Source organism: Poecilia reticulata, chromosome 13 (genome assembly GCF_904066995.2).
Source record: "Poecilia reticulata chromosome 13, P_reticulata-male-v2, whole genome shotgun sequence".
NCBI lineage: Eukaryota > Metazoa > Chordata > Actinopteri > Cyprinodontiformes > Poeciliidae > Poecilia > Poecilia reticulata.
In genome coordinates, this window is record NC_088842.1 from 31753694 (window position 1) to 31776713 (window position 23020).

Here is a 23020-nt window from a genome sequence, read left to right on the forward strand (position 1 = left end):
GCAGCCTTTCTGCTCCGGAGCTGCTGGTTGAACGGCGGGAAGAAGCTGAGGAGGATTTCTACAGGTGAGCGGAGAGACTGAACACGGCGGGCGTCTGAGGGTTGATGCTTACAGGGTAAGAGCAGCTTTACGGACGAACCGCACAATAAACTTATATCATCCCGGTCTGAACAAACGGGAGGCGGAACATGGCTGGTAGATGAGTTTCTGAACGGAGGAGCGGTAAATATCCCGTGTTGCTCCCCCGGTCTACAAAAAGTAACTTGTAGGGAAGCACAAAGGTGGAAAAAATAGACTGATGTTGATATCCGATAGTAACACTGGTGTTATGGAAGATTTACCAATATTTTATTTCATAATTGTTTTTATCCGATTACTCGATTAATCGTAAGAAAAATCTATAGATTACTCGATTACTAAAATAATCGTTTACAACAGCCCTAGATTAATCAGATAAAAACATTGCAACATCCTGCATTCAGTTATCCAATAAAACATTTTATACAACATGAAAAAAATAAAAATAATTCCTTTTTAAAATAAGAAAAATATTTAATTGTCTAAAATTCAACAACAGCATTCCTTTAGTGAACTGTTGGTCATTTGCAGCAAAAGATGCATCAGCTGCTCTTGTCACAATAATACATTTTGCTGGACGATAAATTGTCCCAGAAGTTTTTACGATAAACGATAATATTGTTTTGAGAGCATTTTCAAGTAATGGCAAAAGATTCTCAAAGATGCTATGCCAATAAACACCTTTAAATTCTAATGAGCATTTAACACTGCAACTTTAAGACATTTTAAAATAAATAAACAAAACAACTAAATGAAGTCTCTGTAAACAAAATTGTACTTAAAAATGGATAGTTGAGACCAAAACACCAGACTTAAAACTTATATTATCCAGTTTTTGGTTGAAAAAAATGGAGTGAAATTACTGAATTTGTTTTAATTTATTGTTTGATTAATTGATTTAATTTGACAGGCCTAGCATCTGCAGGAAAAAATATTTCCAACGTCAACATGTGAATAGCTCCGACCTTTCTGCTTGACTTTACATTAATACAGTGTTGGGTTGACCTGTTGATTATTTTTGGGATTAACAGATTAATAATTGGATAAAAAATGTGTTTAATAAGAAATTATTATAACAGAATTTAAACCAGGTGAAGCTGAAACTGCCACTAGAGAAGTTCTGAAGATATTTACGGACAAAGATTTTCTTTCTTATCTGAATATGTTCTTTCAGTAAATTGCCCTTTTTTGAGTCTGTGGATGCCAGTTTCTAAATTAGTTGACAATTATTTAAATAAACGATTAATCGTGATTAATCATTTCATCCCTAGCTGAAGCAGAAAGTTTGACTCTTTCTGCAGGGCGAACCGTGAATTTGCTGTAGGGCTGATCTGTAATAACTGGACGGCAGCAAAGATACTTAATAAGAGATTTTAAACAGAATTTGAACCAAGTGAAGGAGTCACTGAGGAGTTCTGGGTAAAGGAGTTACTGGTTAAATGCAAAATATGTATATTTTTATTTGGAGTCTGTAAACTTCAGTTAACAATCAATTGCTAAATTAGTTGACAATTATTTCAATGAATGGTTAATCACGATTAATTGTTTCAGCCCTGACTCTGATGGTTGTTTATGTCGTCAGCAGGGCTTGCCACAACATTTCTGTGCAGTGGAAGCAACAAAAAGGAATTTATCCATCAACCCGTGTGGTTTTCATGACGACTCAGTGATTCCTGTCTGCCTTGGTTCTCTTCATAAGCCAGCTCCATGTGTTTCTCATTGCCTCACATTTGTCTCAGACTTTTTGTTCCAGCTGTTCAGAATACAACTAAGCACAACTGAAGGGCAACTTTGGACTCAAAAGAGAGGAAAGGTCAGATTTATGCCTCATGTGATGTCACCAGATGAAGTGAAACTTTTATTTTTTAGAAAAGATAAACTTCATCACCATTCAGCTTCAATTTCCATCAAAATAGACAAGCAAGATGGAAAACTAGCAGTTATAAGTTAAATTATATCAGCTTTCAGTCGACGCGTCTCCTTTAAATCAGCCGCCATGTTAGTTTTCTGCAGCTTTATTTTCCCTTTGTGCTTGTTGGTCATCACCAGCCGGCGTTTCATTGACGTTAAACGATTTTGCTCTGCAGCGGCTGCTCTTATTCTTAACTCGTCTAATGGGTCTGGACTCTGTGTGAGGGTGTTATCTAGAGCGTTATGAAAAGCAGCCTGAGGCCACCAATGAGCCACGCCTTGTGCGTGTGCGTGTGCGTGTGCGTGTGTGTGTGTGTGTGTGTGTGTGTGTGTGTGTGTGTGTGTGTGTGTGTGTGTGTGTGTGTGTGTGTGTGTGTGTGTGTGTGTGCGTGCGTGCGTGTGTGTGATAAAGTGTAAAGTGTTGACTGACGGAAAGGAAATTAGATGTGAATAAACATCTAAAGCAAGAAATTATGACTATTATGGAACCTTATTTTCTACATATCTTGTTTTTTGTTATTATTAATAATCATTTTTATTTACTTCTCTTTTAACTCAGATACCACACAGTCAGACTTAATTAGCTCTGCCTTTATGTTGAGGCGTTCTGTTTATGTTCATGCTTTCTGAACATTTTGATGACAGCTGCCTTTGTCAACGACTGCTGCATATTTCATGACATTTAATTAAGTAGTTTGTATTTTTTTAATATAAAACACTCAATTTCTGATCATTAGCTAGAGGGGGTGGAGCTGAAATGTGCTGCACAAAAAAACTTGGCTGATTGATTTAAAGGAACTCAGTGTTTCAGCAGTTTTGCAGTTTTCTGGAAATTTGTTCCAGATCCAACACATTCTTTAGAGTTGCTTTTGAGCCATAACAACTGGAACATTGACCTACATACTTGATGTGTAGTTGGTTGATGATTTTGACCAAATGTAATGTTTATTGCTTGTTTCATAGTTGATGACTGGCTTCATGGTGTAAAACCATCTTACCAGAACCAAACATAGAGAAGCAACATTCAGTTTCTATGCACCACAAATCTGGAACGAACTTCCAGGAAACTGCAAAACAGCCAAAAAAATTATTTCTATTAAATCTAGACTAAAAACTCACCTCTTTAGAGTTGCTTTTGAAACACAACAACTGGAACATTGACTAACATATTTGATGTGTATTTGCTTGATGATTTTGACTAAATGTAATGTTTATTTCTTGCTGTATGTGTGATGTCATACAGTCACCAGTTAATTGTAATGTTAACTGTATGATGTTTTTATGCTGAAAAGCATTTTGAACCGCCTGCTCTTGTTTCTTGCAGCACCTTATCCCACCGCCTGCCACCGGCCTCGCCCTCCTCCCACAGCATCGCCGGCGCCTCCGGCGTCTCGTCCGCCACGCCGTCATCCCGTCTCTCCAGAGGATCCACGGTGAGGAGCACTTTCCATGGGGGTCAGATCAGAGACCGCCGGCCTCCGTCTCACGCCCCACCGGCGTCCCCAACGCTGTCTCACGATGCGAGCCCGCTGCCCCACGTCAGGAGCCGGGCCCCATCCAACCTGCTCAGCAAGATCACCTCCAAGCTGACCCGCAAGTAAGAGGAGACGCTGAGGTTCAAAGTAGAAAACATTAGGTAGAGCGTCTGATTTTAGAGTAACCTCTTCAGACCTGATGTCCACTGGAATGGACAGGACGTGTTTCTGGATTTAAATCAATGAAAAAATAGGAATTTTGTCATTTGAATGATTCTAGTTTCTTATTTACCAATATTGGTCATTGGCATCACACAGTACACTGCAAAAACACAAAACTTTACCAATTATTTTTGGTCTAGTTTCTAGTGCAAAATAGAAATGAATTGGCTCAAAAATTAAAATAAATATAAACATTAAGGCAGATTTCATACTAGTGTTGGTTTTGTTTAAATAAAAATTAACTTGTTCAATTTATTAGTATGCAGGTAAAGGAGAATGAATTCGCAATATGATTTTTTGTAGTTTTTTTAATGGTCCCTGAAGACTTTCATCTTGGGGATTTTGGCCCTCAGTGCAAAAAGTTTGGACACCATTGTGCTAAGTCAGTAATTCATTAATATTGATGAAAAATTACTATTTCCATTGGAAGATTATTTCACTAAAAACATGGGAAAAATATCTGGTTATAAGTGAAATAATCTGCCAATGGAGCAAGAACCTTTTCATCAATAATTATTGACTTAAAATAAGCTGCTATTTCTTACTGAAACGTTATTTTTGTTAGTTTTGTCTTGTTTCAAGTGTTCTATGATATTAGCACTAGAAATTAGACCAGAACTAGGTGGAAAGATTTTTGAGTTTTTGCAGTGTACGAGCATTGATCTGAAACTAGCAAAGAGGAGGAAGTTTCACCATCAGAAATGGAAGTTTAAATTCATGGCATCCCCTTGAAATTGCTCTTGTAATTTTAAATACTTACAATGATAGCATTTGAAGTTATTTTGAAAATATTTTTTATCATTAAATTTCAGGATTTTTGTCAGAGTTGAGTGTCCATCTCAGTGGACTCAGGACTGCGGTATATTAGCCAATATTTAGTGTCATTGTGTAAAGATAAAAGTATTTGCAAGCATTTTACAACTTGTTTGTGGTTTCACAATTTGTTTATTTTATCTCACATTTTATTTTTATGAGTTTATGAGCATAAATGCGGACTTTCTTGAACTGCTTGTAATTTTGTCATATTTTTTTCATGCTGAAGCAGAGAAAATTTGTTTTTTTTGTGTGTGTTTTTGCTCTGTTGATAGAAATGAAGCCTGAAGGGGTTAAAATGAACTCTTTTCAGAATCATTTATATTTTAACAGTTGAATTTTGTTCATTATTTCTGCAGTAACAGCACTTTTTGTTAGTTGAGTTTATTTATAAACCTCAACACAAAGGTCATGCAGCTAACTTGTTGCCTCTTTCAGCCCTTTCCTTAACCAGTACTAACCTACCAGCCTTCCTTTAAACCAGAACAAGTCAAATTCTGCCCACATTAATGCCAGACCTGGGTCTAATAACAGTATAGCATATCTTAAATATGTAACCTGCTCAAACTGTCGATTCCATCTTGATCTAAATGCAGAAAAATGCATCTAATTGAATGAATGAAATATTAGGATTTAACAGTGTGTAGTAAAATGTGCAAAAGCCTTGAATTTAAATAATCTTTACTCCTGAGATGGTTTGAAACAATCATACAAATTTATTTTTATTTGATAGAAAAACAAGTTTATTTGAAACAAGCAAATTTATTTTTGTAATTTCAATTTGCACAATTGTACTGATATCCCATAATTCATGTAAACTGTGACATGGGTAAAAATTGATAAAACATTTTTATTTCTATCACCTAGAAACAGTTTGACCCAGGTCTGCAGCTCAGATTGACTTACTGTATGTTTCTTATGGTCTGTTGTTCTTGGCTGCTTATTGTTGCTTTATCTGTTTGATTTCTTTAACAACTTTGGCCTTTTCTTACCAATCACACCTGCCAATCTTCTGCCCTTTCTTTGCATTTTGTTTAAATTGTATTCTTCTACCTTTGCTTCCTACTCTGTCATTCTTTTATCCCTTTCACTTTGCTTTTCTCTCTTTCTTTCTGCCTCTAACCTCCCGTTCCTCTCATCTTCTCTTCCTCTTGCCTCGCAGGGTCACTCTTGACCCTTCTAAACGTCCGAGCTCAAACAAGTCCGTGTCGGGCTGCACCCTCCCGCAGGGGACAAAAACAGTTAGTAAGTTTTCCTTTCCCATGTTTTCTGGCTGCATCTGTCTGTCTGCCTGCCCCACCCTCCAGTGCCTCCGTTGTCCTCCCTCCTCCCTCCATCCGCTGTCCGTCGCAGCTTGGGGTTCAGTAGTGCAAACCTTCCTGCTGCTTTACATGCAGGAAGTGCAATCCCTGCTTTAGTTTAGCTAAAGCTAGTTCTGAGCGATTGAAATCTTTCCAATAATTGAAGATTTAATTTTTTGGAAAATTAGGGTGTTTATTTCACCAATGCACTCATTGGGTTACCATAGTTTCCTAGGGCGGCCATCTTTTTTGACAAGCATAGGGGTGGGCAATATGGACTTATAATTTTACCACAATATTTTGTGTTAATTTTGTGATAAGGACAAAAATGATGATGAAAAACAATTTATTACTTCTCTTTTTAGGTAACTGTATGACTGTGACTGCATGGAGCAGCACAAACACAAATATTGTTTTGGGGAAAACATTCCCATTTGATATCTGCTTCCTCTGGGCGCCACTTTCTTAAAGAAGTGTGATTTATTTCACTAAACTGCAAAAATTAGTTGCATATTTTCAAATTTACTGATCTTTACTGATGCTCTAGTTTAACAAACAGTGGAGAAAATGGTAAAAATAACATTTACAATGTCAGTTTCTTAAATTTTTTAACATCATTAATTGAATACTTTTTAAAATATATAATCAACAGTTATTTTGTTGTGCTGTGGTATTTCCAAGCAGTGCTGTTGCTTCTCAGTGTTTATTCAGTCATGTTTCTTTATGTTGTTAATCTTTGGAAATGTTCATTAATCCCAGCTTATTCACCTTTAATGTGACTCAGTGTTTGAGTTCTTCATGCTGCGTTCAAGGCACGCTCTTGACTTTTCATTTCTGTTTTTTTTTCTGAGGAAACTTGATTTTTAGTTGTTTCTTTTTGTAGAACAGCTTCATCTCAGAGCAGTCCGTCTGTCTCTGTGTCTCTCTGTCTGTCTGCCTGCGTCTCCGCTGGCTTGACATCACGCTGCGCTGAAATGCTGCTTGAGCTGCAGCATTACAAGAAAATGCTGCAGCCATCAGCTTGCAAGAAAAAAAACCTAGTACAGTAATGTTTTTTTTTTTTTACATGGGTTAGGTTTCTTTCTGACTAAGTTATGGATTTAAATGTTGAGTCAGAACAGACTTAGATGTATGAAGTTGATCAGGAGACAGAAACAACTGAACTGTTCTTGTCTTAGTCATAGAAATGACATCATGTGTTTAGATATTGCCAGGGAAACCACAGGGACGATTACCAACTTACCAAGAGAATTTCAAAGTGGAGCTTGATCACAGATAAATTGTGCTGTGACCTTTTTATTCTGATTTATTTATTCTATTTTGTCAGTTTTTCCTTTATTTTTCTTATTGTTCTTCTTAATTTCCTTCATTTTTTACCCTATTTTCCTTTATTTTTCCTTTTTCCAAATACTCTTCTTTTTGTTTCAATTTTTTCTTTATTTCTTTTGCTCTTTTTTCTTTTATTTTCCCCTTATTTCCCTTTTTCTTTCTTCTTTTTTCCTTTTTTTTTTATTTTCTCTTTTTCCATATTCTTTCACCATTTTTTTCTTGTGTTCCCTGTTTTATCCCTTGTTTTCCTTTTTATTCCCCTCTTTTTTCCAAATGTGGCGTCAACTAGATGAATAATATTTGCAGAGTTTCTTTTTCTAAAAGCCCCAATAACTCAATAAAATGACTGTTTTCTGGAGCCTTTAGCCATGTGTGCCTCAGTGGGGAAGTGAGAGGAAGCATTTGCGTCTGCAGGTCTTCAGCCTTGAACCTGTGACATTTAAAGCGTGCAGCACATGTCTGCGCTCTCTGCAGCAGCAGATGCTTGTAAGAGTCGTCTGAGTCTGTTGCAGTCATCCTGACTTACTGACCCGGCATCACTGCTGCTTTAAATCAGGATTAGTTGCATAACCAGGATTTATCCTTCTGTTAAACACGGATCACACACACCTCTTCCTTAAGACACATGAGGCTGTCTGGTGACACCATTAGCTTCTCCGTCTCTCTTTGTTCTTCCTTTTCTACTTTTTTATTTCACTTGATAGAGGCCACTTTTGTTACAACTTGCTTGTACTTTCTTTTTGACCACTTAGAAGACAGATCTAGCATTTTGTTTTCATTTTTAGGGTAATAGTGAACATAAATGAATCTTTTCAAATAAAAAGCAATAATCTTCTGATTTCCATTATCTTGATGTTAAAGGTTGTAGAAAATCTTCCCTGTTTATTTTCTGCAGTTATTTAGATTACAGTTTTTGATCATTGATTATTTAGGCAGAGAGAGTCTTCATGAACACATCAGCTGGGTTTTATTTTGATTTAGTGACACAATGCAGAGACGAGGCAGTTGTTGCTGTTATAAGAAAATAGCTGATAAAAAAAGAAAAATCTTTGTGCCAACTAACTTTAAAAAATACAAATTTAATTTAAGAAAATTAAGCAAACATTTGCACCATCTAGTGATCACATATGGAAAGTGAAGGCTTGTTTGTAACTTGCTTATTTTCTTTTTTTAATCTGTAAAGTTAACACTGGTTAAAAAAAGGATTTTCTAAAGAACTTAAGCTTGAAGAAATATTTATAGTTATATATTTATATTTTATCATCATAATACAATGGTGCATACTTTTTTCTTTTATCACACTGTTAAACACCAAATTTATTCAGTCTATTTGTCAGATAAAATCTCTTTTCAGATTTTTACTATTTAGATTCATGGTTGATTAATTTCCAGCCAACATCTCTTCATGCACATTCTCTAGCTTGCATTTCGATCCATATTAGGACTTTGTATTTACTTCAATAGATACTTAATTATCTGAATTTGGACATTTTGTTCAGGGAGTGACTTATAACAAACAAAAGAAAAAATAATCAACATCAAAACGCACTTAACCATAGACAACGTAAAGACAGAAACAACAACTTCCGCTCTAGTTCATTGCTTCTGTGCATGCTACTTAATTATGTGGCAATTTATGAAAATGTAATTGATTTAAGCATGTTCTCATTTAATCCTACTAAGATGACTTCTACTCATCTTAGTATCTGCATTTATGCCTAACCCTAACCCCACCTGTTACCTGACCTAACACAGGGGTCTGCAACCTGCGGCTCTTTGAACGTCCCACATTGACTCTTAATAGCTTTTGTTAAAAAAATTACACAAAATCAGTCTATGTTTTTAAAAACATAGACTGAAGGAAGTAACACAAAAACCTTTGAAGAAGACACTGAGCGCAACTTCCTTCTTGTAAATAAATGTTAATAAAAATGGAGTAGCGTCAGAGCGGTTGTAGGAGTTCTCTTTTGTCTTTGACTAAAGACCACAAGTCATTTCTCCTGCTAGCGCTGGATTAGCTTGTTTGTTTTCATTGTATTTACCCAGAATGCCCTGTGCTTTAGTCTGCTTCCTGCTTTTGGAGCGGTCTCCGGTCCAATTGGCATCATTTGACATTTGTAGCTCTAAAAGAGATTTATGTGGCCTTTCTCCGAACAAAAGGGCTCTTTAGGTTGCATAGGTTGCAGGCCCCTTGTCTAACCCAACCTTAACCAAAACTTAATTTACATTCTTCCTCTAAACTGAACCCCTTACAAGCGAAATAGGGGGCTACCACAGTAGCACCAACCTTTGGTCCCCATAGACATAAAGGTCTTCAGGGAGCCGGTGAATGTATTGGGCAGTTGGCCCAATATGTAGCAAAAACAAGCATATACACACACACAGACACGCTCGCGCACGCACACGCACTGACTGTTTGATGATATCCCTTTGTTACAGTATAAACTCCATCCCACTCCACCCAAACTTCTCACCTGCTTCATGTTGTTGTTTCATCTGGTGTTTCAGAGCAGCGGAGGGTTCTGATGATCCATCTGTGCTTTAAGGGTCCCAGTTGTTCTCCGTTATAGAGGAAGTTTAGAGGACATTTGTGTGTGCTGAATTGATAATATTTGGTTGATTCCTAATGGATCGTTTTGTTCTTCTTCTTGAGGGTCACAGACCAACCTGAGAGAATCAGCAGATCTCCGGTCACAAGGTGAGTACAGTGAATCTCGTCCGTCTTGCAGATAATTGTTAAAATCTTCATGTTTGACATAGATTTGGGAAAAGTTGGTTTCCAGTTGAAAATCTAACAAGCTGCGTTTCCAATGCAAATGTGCTCAAACCTTTTGTGGGAATTCTGCTAAGTTTTAAGAAACAGAATTTCACAATTGCAGTGTTTCCATTACATGAGAAAAGTAATTAAAATAATATTTGAATAAGTTTATTTATGTGACAAATCATTGAAAAAGCATCATCCTCCAACTGCTTCCTGTTTTCTTCTTCATCTTTGTGTTTTACACCAGTTGTAACATCCGGTTGTTGATCATGTGACCTGTGATGCACAAAAAGGTGTTGCCTTTAGTTTTGCAAAATAAACCAATTTCTATACGGCCAAGAAAAATCCCACCTTATCCTCTTTCCTTTTTTCCCTTTTCTTTCCTTCTTTTTTCCTTTTATTCTTTATGCCAGATTTTGCTTTCCCCCCCATTTCCCCCCTTTTTTCTTTTCTTTTTTAGCATTTTTCTCTTTTTCTGTTTTATTCTGTTTCCCATTTTCCCCCTTAATTGTTTTTGTAAGTTTTCACTTTTTTTTCTCAAATCCCTTTTCTCCTACTATCCTGCTTTTCTTTTTCCGTTTTCCTTTTTTTATTTTCCCTTTTCATTTTTCCTCTTTCCTTTCTCTGACATTTTCCAGTTTTTTCCTTGTTTCTCTTTGTAATTGAGGTATTCATTCCTGTGAGATCCTGCTCACAGGAATCCAGCAGGATTACATCTGTTACATGTTTCCTGCACATCTGTGGCTGGTAGTTTGTAGTTTCTTACTGAAGCTGTCATTTGCTCCTCTCAGCCTCAGCTGCTCCAGCCCAGTCTCCGGGTAAAAGCAGCAGGTAAAACAGTGGCAGGTCAATGTAATCTATGCAGACTGTGAAGTAGAGCGTGTTGTGATAATTCCTGCAGGTAGAACTAAGATAAATGTTTACATCCTATTTGCACCTTAGAAGGGTTTTAAAATGTGTGGGTTTTTTGATTTTAGTGCTTTGTAGATGAACTGTTGTGAATTTGTTTATTTATTTTATCTTGATGTTCTGATGGGTATAAACTGTGATTACATCACAGTTGCAGGTCACATTTGTCTACTTTTTTTTCAATTGTAAAGTGAGAAATATGCAATACAACTTAACCGAGAAGCTATCTGATTGGTCAGAGGGTAAAAATGTAAACAAACAGCAGCAATATTGTTGTTTAATAAGTTTACACACACAATACTTTTTAAAGCACCTTTTCATTTCCTTCCTTTTCCTTTAGCCATTCTTCTTTCCTTTGCAGATAATGTATTTGTAGACTTTAATTGATAGTCTGGCATTTTTATATGAAAAACATACAGAAACAAATCAACATTTGACATTTTTTCCTGTCAAACAAGTTTCTTTTTCACTTAAATTGTTCAGATCACGTAAAAAATAGGAAAGTCAAACAAAACCTGATGTTTTAACAGGAGTGTTTCTCTAAATACTTTATATTTATTATTTTATATTTAAGTGAATAATTATTTTTGTTTCTGCGCACCTTAAAAGTCTTAAATTCGTGTATCTAAAATTAAGGCCTTAAATAATTTTTTTAATTAATTAATTTTTTTAATGTAAGTTGGCCTTAATAATGTTACTTTTTCAGACATTCATTACTTAAGTGACTCAACCCAGTTGAGGCTATTTCTAACTAGTTGTTTATATACTTTTGCTAGCTAGCCACTGTATGCGCTGTACAATGGCTGCTGGAAAATACGTGCGGGAAAATAAGTGTTTTGTTGTAGACTTACCATCCAGAAACCACTTGCTGCATTCTCGTTGGCTGTGCTGGAGGCTCCGCTTCTTCTTTTCAAACCTGTACGGTTGTATAATTGCGCATCTGTTTGAAGCCATTTTGAAGTTCAAGTGTAAACTTTGAGTTTGGGGGGGCGTGGTCAGCTGCAGCTTCTTTGGATTTAAAGTGAGAGAGACCCTAAAACAGCTCAAAATAGGCAGAACTGAGTAGAGAAAAATCTCATTATCTAAGAGGGATTTTGGGCAAAAACATGTTTTGTTTAGAACTATCTTAACATGTTCAAGGAAGAATAAAAGGCCACCTTTAAATTTAAGACGCCGTCCATAGGAAACTGGACAATCTGATTTAAATTTTTTTTCTTCTTTCTTCCCGTTTTTTCAACCATACATTCTTTCCCATCTCTTTAAATTTCTTTCCCCTCTACTAGTCGCCATCTATCTGGGCATCAAAAAGCGGCCGAGCCCCGGACCCCCCGATGCGGATGGGATGTGAGGGTCCGGAGCCCCCGGGACCCGGCCGAGGTGGTTCTGGCCCTGCGGGAGGCGGCGCAGGGCTGCGGCTGCCAGGTCCACTTGGCCGGCCCGTTCCTCCTGTCCTGCACCCATGGCGCGGCCGGAGCCCGCGTGGCCTTTGAGGCCGAGGTCTGCCAGCTGCCCAACGGGCCGGGCCAGAGCGGCGTGAAGTTCAGGCGCCTGTGGGGGGCGCCATTGGCCTTCAGAGACATCGCCGCCAAGGTGTCAAAGGAGCTGGAGCTCCGAGGTGAGGCGGGTAGGTGACAGACTGACACCTCCAGGAAAACACCCGCAGCTCCCAGACTCCTCCCACTCACAGCCAGACGGACTAAAGATGGCCCTTTGACCTCCGACCCCCCCTGAGCTCACACATACACAGCTTGAGGCCATAGAGTTGGACTTTCTTTTTTGCTCAGATTTAACTTCAGGTTGCTGAGAATGACGGAAAACGTGTTGCTGTTTCTGTCGCTTGTCATCATTCCTTTTTAAAGAGCTGCTATTTAAATGTTTTTTTAATTATTTTCCTGTGTAATAAGTTCATTTTTTTTGCTTAGTGCTTTTAAAATAGGAGGAAATTGACGACTGTTAATATTGGAAGCAGATGTCACAGAGGAAACCTCCGGCCACTAGGGGGAGACATGCAGAAATGCAGGGACTGCCAACAGACTAACTGGAGCGTAGTTACGTTTCCTCTGTCTGGATACCTGCTGAAAAGTTTGCTCCACCATTTTGTCATGGTAAAAAGTAAGTACACCCTCCTACAGCTATAAAGTTTGCCATATAAGGACATAATGACAATGTTTTGGACTTTCAAATTGTCATTATTTATTAAACGAATAGGAAGCCAAGATAAAGAAAACATTGTAAGGGTGTATTTAGTGCATTTAGTTTTTCCATACACATCTTTCCATTGGGGTTTCATTTAGTTTGATGTATGTTTACTGTCATTCAATCTTTAGTGTGATTCTCTAAACTTGAGGTTTGATACAAATATTTTTGAATCTAATAAACATCAAATCACTTTATTTTGTCTTGTTACTTATAACTCTAGAATTAAAGGAGGGTGTACTTTCTTTTTATCGTAGTTGGCAAGTGAGCAAAACTGCCAAGTTTAAAAAAATATATAATAATTAAATTAATTGAGCTCCTTCCCAACACTAAGCTTCAGTTAATAATGAAACTGTTTTTTTTTTGTTTGTTTTTTTTACATCATCATTATTATGAATTACTTTTACTGCACCAATATAATTCAACATGGAAATAATTTGAAAGAGATGCCAGAGATTTGGATCAAACATCCAAATCTCACTTTGATGTAACAACTAAGATGCAAAAGATTCTCCATTTTGTTTTATTTTAGGTACTTTATTGCTCATCTGTAAGAAGATCTACCAATGTTTGTAGAGTTTCTCTGATTTCTGGTTTCCGTCAGCGTCTGAAAATGTCAAGCTGTGATTTAGAGGCTATTTGTTCGACTTTCTGTTTGTTTACTGCTCTGCCTCATCGCCCCAAAATGTTCTCAGACTAATCCATGCTTCAAGACCACTGATTACTTAAATCCAACGTACCGCCGGCTGAGACACCAGAAACGACCGACTTGCAGTCCTGCATGTCTCCTAGGATATAATGTGTGACACGAAATAAAAACCTTCAACCTCTGATATTTTTTATTCTTTCCTTTTTATGCACATTTGGAGAAGATGCATAAACTTTGTTTTCCTTCACATGTAACATTAAATCAGAATAAATAATAATTTGGGAAATCATACAAAGACAGACTAGAAAGTATATTTTAACGTAGAACCTCATTGTAAAATCTAAATTAAATTAGCCATACCAGGAAGAACTCCACAAGTCTGGTTCACTCTTTTAGCTTACACATAATGTAAGCAGTTTTGCTAACGCTAGAGCTCTTTAACATGGCATTTAGCAGAAGCTAATGCTAACCGATATACCAACAAGGTTTTATAAAATGCTATAGCAAAATGGCATTTAGTGGAAGTTGATGCTAAAATACTATGCTAACATGGTATTTAGCAGGAGCTAATGCGCTATTCCAACATGGTATTTAGTGAAAGCTAATGCTAATGCACCATATGCTACTATGCAGATGTAGCAGAAGCTAACTCAAAAGCCCTTTGGCAACGAGATATTTTGTGGAAACTAATGCTAAAGGGCTATACCAACACAATATTTAGTGGAAGCTAAAGCGCTACACCAATGCACTATTTTGTGGAAGCTAATGCTAAGGCACTGTACCGGCACAGTATTTAGCAGAAGCTAACGCTAAAGCATTTTACCAACATGGTATTTAATGGAAGTTAAAGTGCTACACCAACATGGTATTTAGCAGAAGCTAATGCTAAAGCGCCTTGACCTAAAACAGGAGAATTTTAGTTTCTTATGTCAGACAATTGGTTGAAAAAAGATGATGTCTGTTTTTACAGCAGGTATACACAGATTTCAACTGTATCTTTGGTTTCTATGAAGAAAAACAAAAACAGGATGAATTGATTGTTACATGGGGCTTTGTTTAATTCTCCAGTTACATTTTACAACCAAAAAAAAAAAGTTTTTACACACATAGCCACGACCAGACTATGCATAGGTTGATCCCAGGATGTTACGAAGGAGATGGGAAGATGATTTCAGTTAGAAGAAATTGGATGAATAGGGAGAAAAGGCAGAAAAAGTAAACAGAAGTAAGAAAGGAAGGAGCTGAAAGAACAGTGGAGTGTCTTTGGATGGAAGGAAGTCATCAGCAGGAAGTAGCCGTTTGGCCGAAACCAGTAAAATAACTTTACAACGAGGCTACATGTTCTTTTTTTTTAGAAAATAGAAAAAAAACACAGACAGTCATTTCATCAAATTCCTTGTCTGTCCACTTTACTTCTGAGCGGGGATCATGCCGTCGATGGACTCGCCCTTCTCCAGCTTCTTCTCCATCTCCACCATGAGCTTCACGCCGTCGACCACCAGCTGCACCTGCTCCACCTCGGAGGAGCCCAGACGGTCGGCGTTGGAGATGTCGAACACGCCGCCCACTGAGGCTGTGTCCACACCACCTGGACGAGGAAACAGAAGAATGAGGCCTAGTCCAAACATCACCGAGTCCTTTTAACCACATGCTGGAGAGCAAAAACTCATCAACAATAACTAGCATTGGTTTTAGCTCTCAACTTGTTAACGCTCTGAATCTTAAATATCCACAAGATATGTGCTACTAATTGTCAACACTAGGACAACTAGATAACAAGGTCAGAAAAAGTTTTAATCAAAAAAACTGCAAAGAAGAGGGAAGTAGCTATGCTAGCTTGACTTTGACAACCTTAACATGTAGATGTGCTGCAGAATCCAGTGCTTCGGTTCACTTTTTTTTTTTAGGAATAAAAGGCGACCCGCCCACCATTTGTGATAGATCATCAGTAGATCAGGTGTTTACATTAGCGAATCAACCACCGCTGCGTTAGCTTAGCTAATAGCAGTGACGGCTAATTTACCACAGTCATCACTTGTTAATAATCGCAAAATACACATCAAGCCCAAAAACATAAAACTGTAATGGACTGAATGTTCAGTTGTTGTGTTTTGGTGTTGAATCCTGATACATTAGTGGTGTTGTTGTCAGGTGCTGTGGCAACAGGTCTGTGTGTAGCGTAGCCAACACGGCGAGACAATAAAAATATTCAATGGTTTTGAGTTGTTCTTCAATGGTTTTTCTGTGTTATTTTCCCCTTTGCTGTGGCGCACTGCACTGAATTAATATTACCTAAATCTCCAGGTTTGATTATCAGAATGTTTCTGTTGGTAAGTAAAACAATTGTCTTTCTGTCATGGGTTGTCCACATACAATTTCTGGATGTGTGTGGAAATTGTGAAATTTCTGGATGAAAACAATAAGGTGTGTACATAGAAAACAATATTTTACACACCTGATTGGTAAGTGTTCAACCTGCTGAATTACAGCACTGAGCGTTGCTTTAAACATGCCAAACCCATAGGGGGCGGTGTAGCGCAAAGCGAAAGTCAGTCGATCACAATCCTTCATGTTTAGGAATTAAACATGGCACCAGGAAGATTTTGTGTGGATAGCTGGTGACATTGAACTACTTTTAAATACTGTTAGAATATAAAGTTAATAAAACATGTTGACAGGGAATCGTAGTTGTCAGAAGTAACTTTTTGTTTTGAAGAGGAAGAAGAAGCAGCTTAGCTTAAATATTTAGTATTTTACTATATATGGCTACAATATATGAATATATTCTGGGACCATCTGTATTTCCACAATAGACATATTAGTGGTCAGAAGTCACTTTTTATTATTTGTTCAACTTCAGGTTTAAAAGGCCAATGGACAATTAACGATACATTTAGTTCATAAAAAGACAAAAATTAAGAGGCTATCAAAGCTAGAATAGTTATGGGCATTACTGAGAACTGGGGTTCGTGCATTTTTCTTTATTTTTGTTCTGCATTTGTTTCCCTCCCTACGGTTTTTGGCGTAGAATACTCTTCTTCGACTCTAAGGTGTGGCAAAGTATATAGTAAACACACAACAGCGCCTCCTACGGCCTGAATATACAGCGGTCATAGAATATGATGTCACCAGAGGTGGGCAGAGAACCGAGGTAAGAGCAGAAATACGTCATAATAAAATTACTCAAGTAAAAGTAAAAAGCACAGCAAAGTAGAGATGCTTCTAAAAGTACTTTTTTCCCTCCCCAAAATGGCTACTCCTTACTACCCGCCTCTGGGTGTAACACCTGTTCTTCCGCTGAATAAAGGAAGCGGTTGCCGTACCTGTGCCGCGTTTCTGCAGACGCAGCCTGGTCAGGATCTCCTCGAACTTGGGTTGCGTGCTGAGCTTGGGCAGCTTGACGTGCACGCCGCCGCGCAGGCCGGTGCCCAGGTTGGAGGGGCAGGTCAGGATGTAGCCCAGATGCTCGTTCCACATGAAGCCGTGGTTGTGCTTCTTGAAGATCTCCTCAATCTGACCAACATGAAGACAAACCGAAGTAAGGCTTGATTACTACCGAAACATCGGGTGCGTTCACATTGCAGTCTAACGTCCAGGCCGCATTCATCCGAACTGAACGTCACTGATTCTCAACAAATCTCACTATTCTGTGTCCTGATATGAGCAAGCGGGAAGAAAAACAACCAAGACGGACTATAATGAGGATTAAGTTGTTAGTTTGCTGCTCCGGTTGGACAACAGCTTCAAATATGTAAGCTAAGCTACACCGTTAGCCTCCATGTTTACTTCCGCAAACGATGGCAGAACGCTGACGCTATGGCGCCCTCTACTGCGCATGCGGGACACTTTCAGGTCGTTTGCCCGTTCACACTGCAGAACACATACAGGAAGCATTTACTGGCAGTGTGAACGGCCCGGGAAACGAATCGGAATTGGGTCACTTCAGGCTGCAGTGTGAACGCACCCATATACAGCTTGTTTAATTTCTATTAATCCATAAAATATGTTCACTTTGCTTCCGAGCACAGTGTCCATTTTAAGTGGTGTTGGTTAATAGTTTTAGGAGTTTTCAGTATTTTCCAGCTGCTGTCCATCGGTCCAGTCCTTGTTCCTGACAACACATGTGGTGCCGTTTGTAAAGTTACACAATAAAAACTTGACGGCAATAATTTGGTTTATTTAGCCTGAAAAAATGTGTCTGTTCATTTCTCAAAGTCATATTTTCACCATTTTATTCATTCATATAAATGTCAGAGTTCCAAACTAAATATGTAATTTGGTGAATTAAATGTTTATTTATCAAGCTAAATATTTAGTCTGAAAATGACATTAGATTCGTTTGGAAATTAAATGTTTAATTTGGAAAATAAATATTTAGTTCTGAACTAATATTTAGTTTGAAAGCTAAATATTTATTTTAAAATTAAATATTTATCAGTTGATAAATATTTGATGCATATTTAATTTATTTAATGTATTAAATAATGTATTTTAGCTCCCTAACTAAATATTTAACATTAATTGTAGCTGGTGTGTTGGACTTCTTCCACATATTATGTTAACTATTTTATAAACAGAAAAAGCAGATTGTTTACATCCAAGCTGAATTACTTTAATGTTAAAGTGTGAAATGTTCTGATATTCAGATGTTTATGATTTGATACTAAATAATAAATCCTCCATTTGAGAAAAAGAGGGACAAACGTTTGTGCCTCTCCACATATATATGCTCTAATTCCTGTAAATATTACAAGACTTTTTTGTATTTTTCATGCACCCTGATGTGTAATTTCTCCCTCTGCAGAGATATTTTGTAAAACAGTCTAAAGCTGTGAGGCAGCTAATTCGGGATTCTGTGGAGGTTATTCGGCTGGCAGTTTCTGGTCTAGGTGTAACTTTTTTATATTTTTTATGTTAGATACATTGCTTACCAGGGGAAATGTTTGTCAATAAATGCATATATATCTACCTAAATATCAAATATATGTATTAAAAAACGTCCAAAGCCCAATTAAAACTCCAGAAAGCCTCGATCAAAACCACTTTAAGGGCTTTCACTTCATCAGTACAATATAAGTCTGACTGCTGCAGCAAATCTGACGTATTTTAAGAAGTCAGTTGTTATGTGTCTGTTTTTCAGCAGCTCTGAGGTTTATGAGGTGAGTTTCACCTTCTGCAGGCCAACGCAGAAGCGTTTGAAGACCTCCTTCATGTTGCCTCCCTTCTGCATGGAGATGACGCGCAGGTGGTCCTCCTCGTTCACCCAGACCAGGAAGGTCTTGTTGTCGTTGTGCCTGAAGAATGAAAACTTTATTCAAATCGAGGTGCAGCAGAAAATAGTTGGAGCTTCAACTCTGATAAGGTGATTCCGTCCAATTAAATCAAGAAGATGCAACAGAAATGTCTTATTTGGTGAACAAAGAGGATGTTTGGCTACTATAAAGATGTATCAGACCAGTGGGGCTGAAACGATTAATCGTGATTAATCAGTTATTGAAATAATTGTCAACTAATGTTAGTAATCGATTAATTGCTGACTGGAGTATACAGACTAAACAAAAGTCCATTTACTGGAAGAACGACACATTTCATGCAATAGTTGAGCCAAAACTGCAAAATACGTTCATTTTGCATTTAAGATGCAAAAACAACCATTTGTCTGTAAATACATTCAACCCAGAACTTCTCAAGTGGCAGTTCTGGCTTCTCCTGGTTCAAATTCTGTAATGATTAATCGGATTAATCATAATTAATCGATTATTGAAATAATCGTCAGCATATTTAGTAATCGATTAATCATTAATCATCATACAGATTCAACAAAAGATGATTTGCTGAAAGAATAAAACATTCAGAACTGTAATAAAGGCAAAACTACAAAATAGCTGCAGAATGTACCAATATTTCTATTCGATTAATCAGTTAATCGTTAGAATAATTGATAACTAAAATAATCGTTATTTGCAGCTCTGCTCACCAGATGCCTCTGGCGTCAGGCCAGTCGCGGGCCATGCCGGCACAGGTCAGCAGGGGGGACACTGGCTTGTCAAACAGGAAGTGATCAGTGATCAGCTGCTCCTGCTCGGCGTCAGTCATGCCGTTCAGAGGGTAGTACTTTCCCTTGAACTCGCCGTCCAGGGAGGACAGGGCTGGAGGGGGAACGGTGACAGAATATTCAAGGAGAGAAGGAAACGGTGGGGATGTGAGTCGGTTTGAAGCTCACCCTCGATGCTCAGCTTCTCGATGCCTCTGCGCTCTCCACGGCTGTTGTGGGGGGGCAGGGTGAAGCCCTTGATGCTGCGGCCGGTACGCACACGGCTGGACAGCACGTAGTTGGGGTCCAGGTCGTCACCACCCTGATGGTGCAAAGAGGGGAGGCAATTTTTTTTTTTGCTTCAATTGTCATCATTTTTTTGCATTCTGAAAAGTTCAAATTTTACTAAAAGATGGACAAAATTACATAATTTTGCTGAAGTGACTTCAGCAAAACAGCTACTGAGAGGGTCTCCTAAACATACCTTATAAGTTGTATTGTTTGCCATTGCTGTAATATAGTAAGTTAAGGTGCAAAAAACACCATAAATAGGGAAGACCAGAGACCTCATAAGATAATGTATTACTCCTTTTGCTCTTAAATTTGTGGTAAATATGTGATTTAAAAGAGTTTAGGCCAAGATAACTTAATAAATACTTAACAAAAATGTGCTAACATTTCAAAAGTGAAAACTGCATTGAGCATTTTGCAAAACTTTAAAAGCGTAACTAAAAAATTTGAAATTTCATACTTTTCTTACACTATTTTGTACCTATAACATTTTTCCTCATCCCTGCCATGTAATCCCAATATATCATCATTTATTATACTCATGTTAATGTAGTTATCATGTCCAGAGTTTAACATTTTGTTGAGCTAAAGAAATACATTTCTGTAAAAAAAACCTCAAATAAAAGTAACTAAAATGTTCACATTTATTTATGTACAGATTGTAGATAAATACAGAAGCTTAGCTAAAGCATAATTGAGCATTTTTAATATTTTAATGTAAAATTGTGTTTTTATTCTGAACAATATGCTGAACTGGACCAGTGTGGGGTAAAATAATGATACTTTGAATTCAGGAATTAAACATCTACTAGGTGGCAGCACCTTTTTATAGCCAAATAGGTAAATTTTATACTTACAGATGATGGAAACATAATGTTATCATAGATTAGACAAATAACTAAAAAAAGATGCATTTTAAACCAAATAAAATCAAGCCTGACTATGGTAAGATAAATTAAGGGTTGAAAAAATGACGTCATATTTGAATGGAGTGTGACAGTGTTTGGCTCTGGCCCCCAGAATGGCTAAAGCCAAGTCCTTACCTTCAGGTTCTCGAAGTTCAGGTCAGTCTTGTGCTTGTCGGTGGGCTTGTATCCGCCATGACGGTCAGAGATGATGGGGTCAAGCAGCTCCTTGAAGACCTCGTAGGACTCTTCGTCTCCGGCGACGCAGCCCACGGTCATGATGAAGGGGTGACCTTACAGAAACGATACTGAAGAATTAGATAAACCTCCTGGAACCATCTTGAAGCTAAAGACGAATATTCAGATGTTTGCTTCAGTTAATCTAAGTCTCGAACGTGAAATCTGCTGTTGTGTTTGTTTTTTTGCAGACGACTGAGTCCTTACCTGGGTTGTCAACACCAGTCTGGATGACGTCATCCACGGTGAAGCCACTGGGGGTGGATTTGCCCCTCAGCTTGGAATAGATGTCCTTGTTAAGTACCTGCAATAGATGACACAAAATACCTCACTTACTCCGTTTCCTCTGTTGGAAGCTAGTTTTGTTTAAAGGCTAATCCAAGAGGCTAAATATGACGGTGTACCTTGGCCATGTGGTTGTTGTGCAGAGAGAGATCGGGGAACTCCTCATCCACGGAGAACTTCATCTTGTAGTCGTTGTGGCAGTTCTTCATGGCTGCCATTCTTACTTTGTCTGAGGAAGTGGAGAGGAGGTGTTAATTTCTAAGAATCCCATGTGCAGGGAAGCGCAGGCTTTGGTGACTCTGGTGATTAGAAGGAACGGTTGAAGAAAAGTCTTCAAATATCAACACAAAATGGTCAGATTTTAAATATAGTCTGTCAAGGAAACAATGTAGATGCTTTTCCTTGAGTCCTGGAGTGAGACGGAGACATTTACTGCCTGCATGTCTCACCACCTGTCTAGGTTATAAATAGAACCACTACGATTCGTTTCAGCTCCGACCCGTTGAGACTTACTCTGGGGGCATTTGGCTCATCTTTTGGCTTCAAAATGCACCAAACCTTTGCACTTTAAATAAAACCAACAACCAAACCAATAATTTTTAACATCTATTTTCTAAATTTAACCTATCTCCTCTGCAAAAACACAAAATATTACCAAGTAGTTTCTAGTGCAGATATCCTGCTACACCTATAACAACACATTTTTCCCATATTATAAGTAACACAATCTGCCAATGAAAGTGGAATTTGTTCAACAATATCAAAAATTAATTACTTAAAGCAAACTTCTATCTTTTGTTGAAAAGGTCCTTGTAAGTTAGTTTTGTCTCATTTCAAGTGTATGGAGATATCTGTTTTAGAGACTAGACCACAATTACTTGGTAATATTTTGTGTTTTTGCAGGGCTCTCTTTTCTTTCAAGCATTGCATCTTGATTTTTAAATGCAAAGCTGCACCTTGCGAGGTTGCAGCTGCAGAATCAGTCAGTTAATAGTCTGAGCTACCAGTTTCTGTAAGGTCAGCTTGTGGAAGTGAATCAGACTCATGAGACCCGGTACGCCAAAAGGTCAAAGCATGCATGCCACACAGATGCCTCCATACCTTCCAACGGCTAAATCGAGCTCCCTAAACTATTCAAAGATGAACCCTAGTGCTGTTCTGCAGGCGTCAGCAGCAGCTGATGGATAGCCACAACTGTTTGCATGACACTCTCCTGTTGCACGGTCAACTTATTATGCAAAAAAGGCTCAAGTCTCTCAAAAGAAAAGCTTTTAGAAGTTAAGTAAATATAGTTTATTTCCATTTGTATTGTCTAGATTAGGAAGAAGCAAGGATTTTGTTTTGATCAAATGATTGCTGAAATCCTCGACACTTCTTAATTTTCATCTAAAAATATCAGTTGGCTACTTTGTTACCTGCTTAGAAGAAAAGAAAGAAGTAACAAATCCCGGGATCAGATCCTGTTTGCCCAATGTAGGGGTTGCCCAGCTCTGACAGGTGACGGACTTAAGCCTTTATACCCAGATCTCTGTGACTATTGGATGGCTGGGTCTGGGGTCCCCTCGTTCCATTGGTTGAAGCAGCTTTTCTGGGCATGGATGGGTTCCTAAAAGGCAAGAACAGA

At 38.0% G+C, this 23020-nt stretch overlaps 2 protein-coding genes across 11 annotated transcripts in view; one reads left to right on the forward strand and one right to left on the reverse strand.

The window, feature by feature from the left end:
* mark4b (MAP/microtubule affinity-regulating kinase 4b) overlaps positions 1 to 13828 on the forward strand; it is a 61026-nt gene extending 47198 nt beyond the window's left edge. For 2 of the 10 annotated variants that reach the window (XM_008426598.2, XM_008426595.3), the window contains exons 15-19: positions 3314 to 3586; positions 5662 to 5744; positions 9783 to 9827; positions 10682 to 10721; positions 12083 to 13828. In XM_008426598.2, coding sequence (XP_008424820.1) covers positions 3314 to 3586; positions 5662 to 5744; positions 9783 to 9827; positions 10682 to 10721; positions 12083 to 12431 — 790 coding nt within the window. In that variant the 3' untranslated portion in view covers positions 12432 to 13828. The remainder of the gene's footprint in view (positions 1 to 3313; positions 3587 to 5661; positions 5745 to 9782; positions 9828 to 10681; positions 10722 to 12082) is intronic. The other 8 variants (XM_081614230.1, XM_008426602.3, XM_008426599.3 and 5 more) reach the window with 8 other exon arrangements.
* An 849-nt stretch (positions 13829 to 14677) lies between these two features.
* ckmb (creatine kinase, muscle b) lies at positions 14678 to 22948 on the reverse strand. The gene is made up of 9 exons (XM_008426605.2): positions 22812 to 22948; positions 21516 to 21625; positions 21319 to 21415; positions 21013 to 21167; positions 19868 to 20000; positions 19622 to 19793; positions 18815 to 18938; positions 16968 to 17157; positions 14678 to 15232 (listed from the first exon to the last, which is right to left on the reverse strand). The coding sequence occupies exons 2-9, from the start codon at positions 21612 to 21614 to the stop codon at positions 15054 to 15056; spliced, it is 1149 nt and encodes a 382-aa protein (XP_008424827.1). The 5' UTR covers positions 21615 to 21625; positions 22812 to 22948; the 3' UTR covers positions 14678 to 15053.
* Positions 22949 to 23020: the final 72 nt, after the last annotated feature.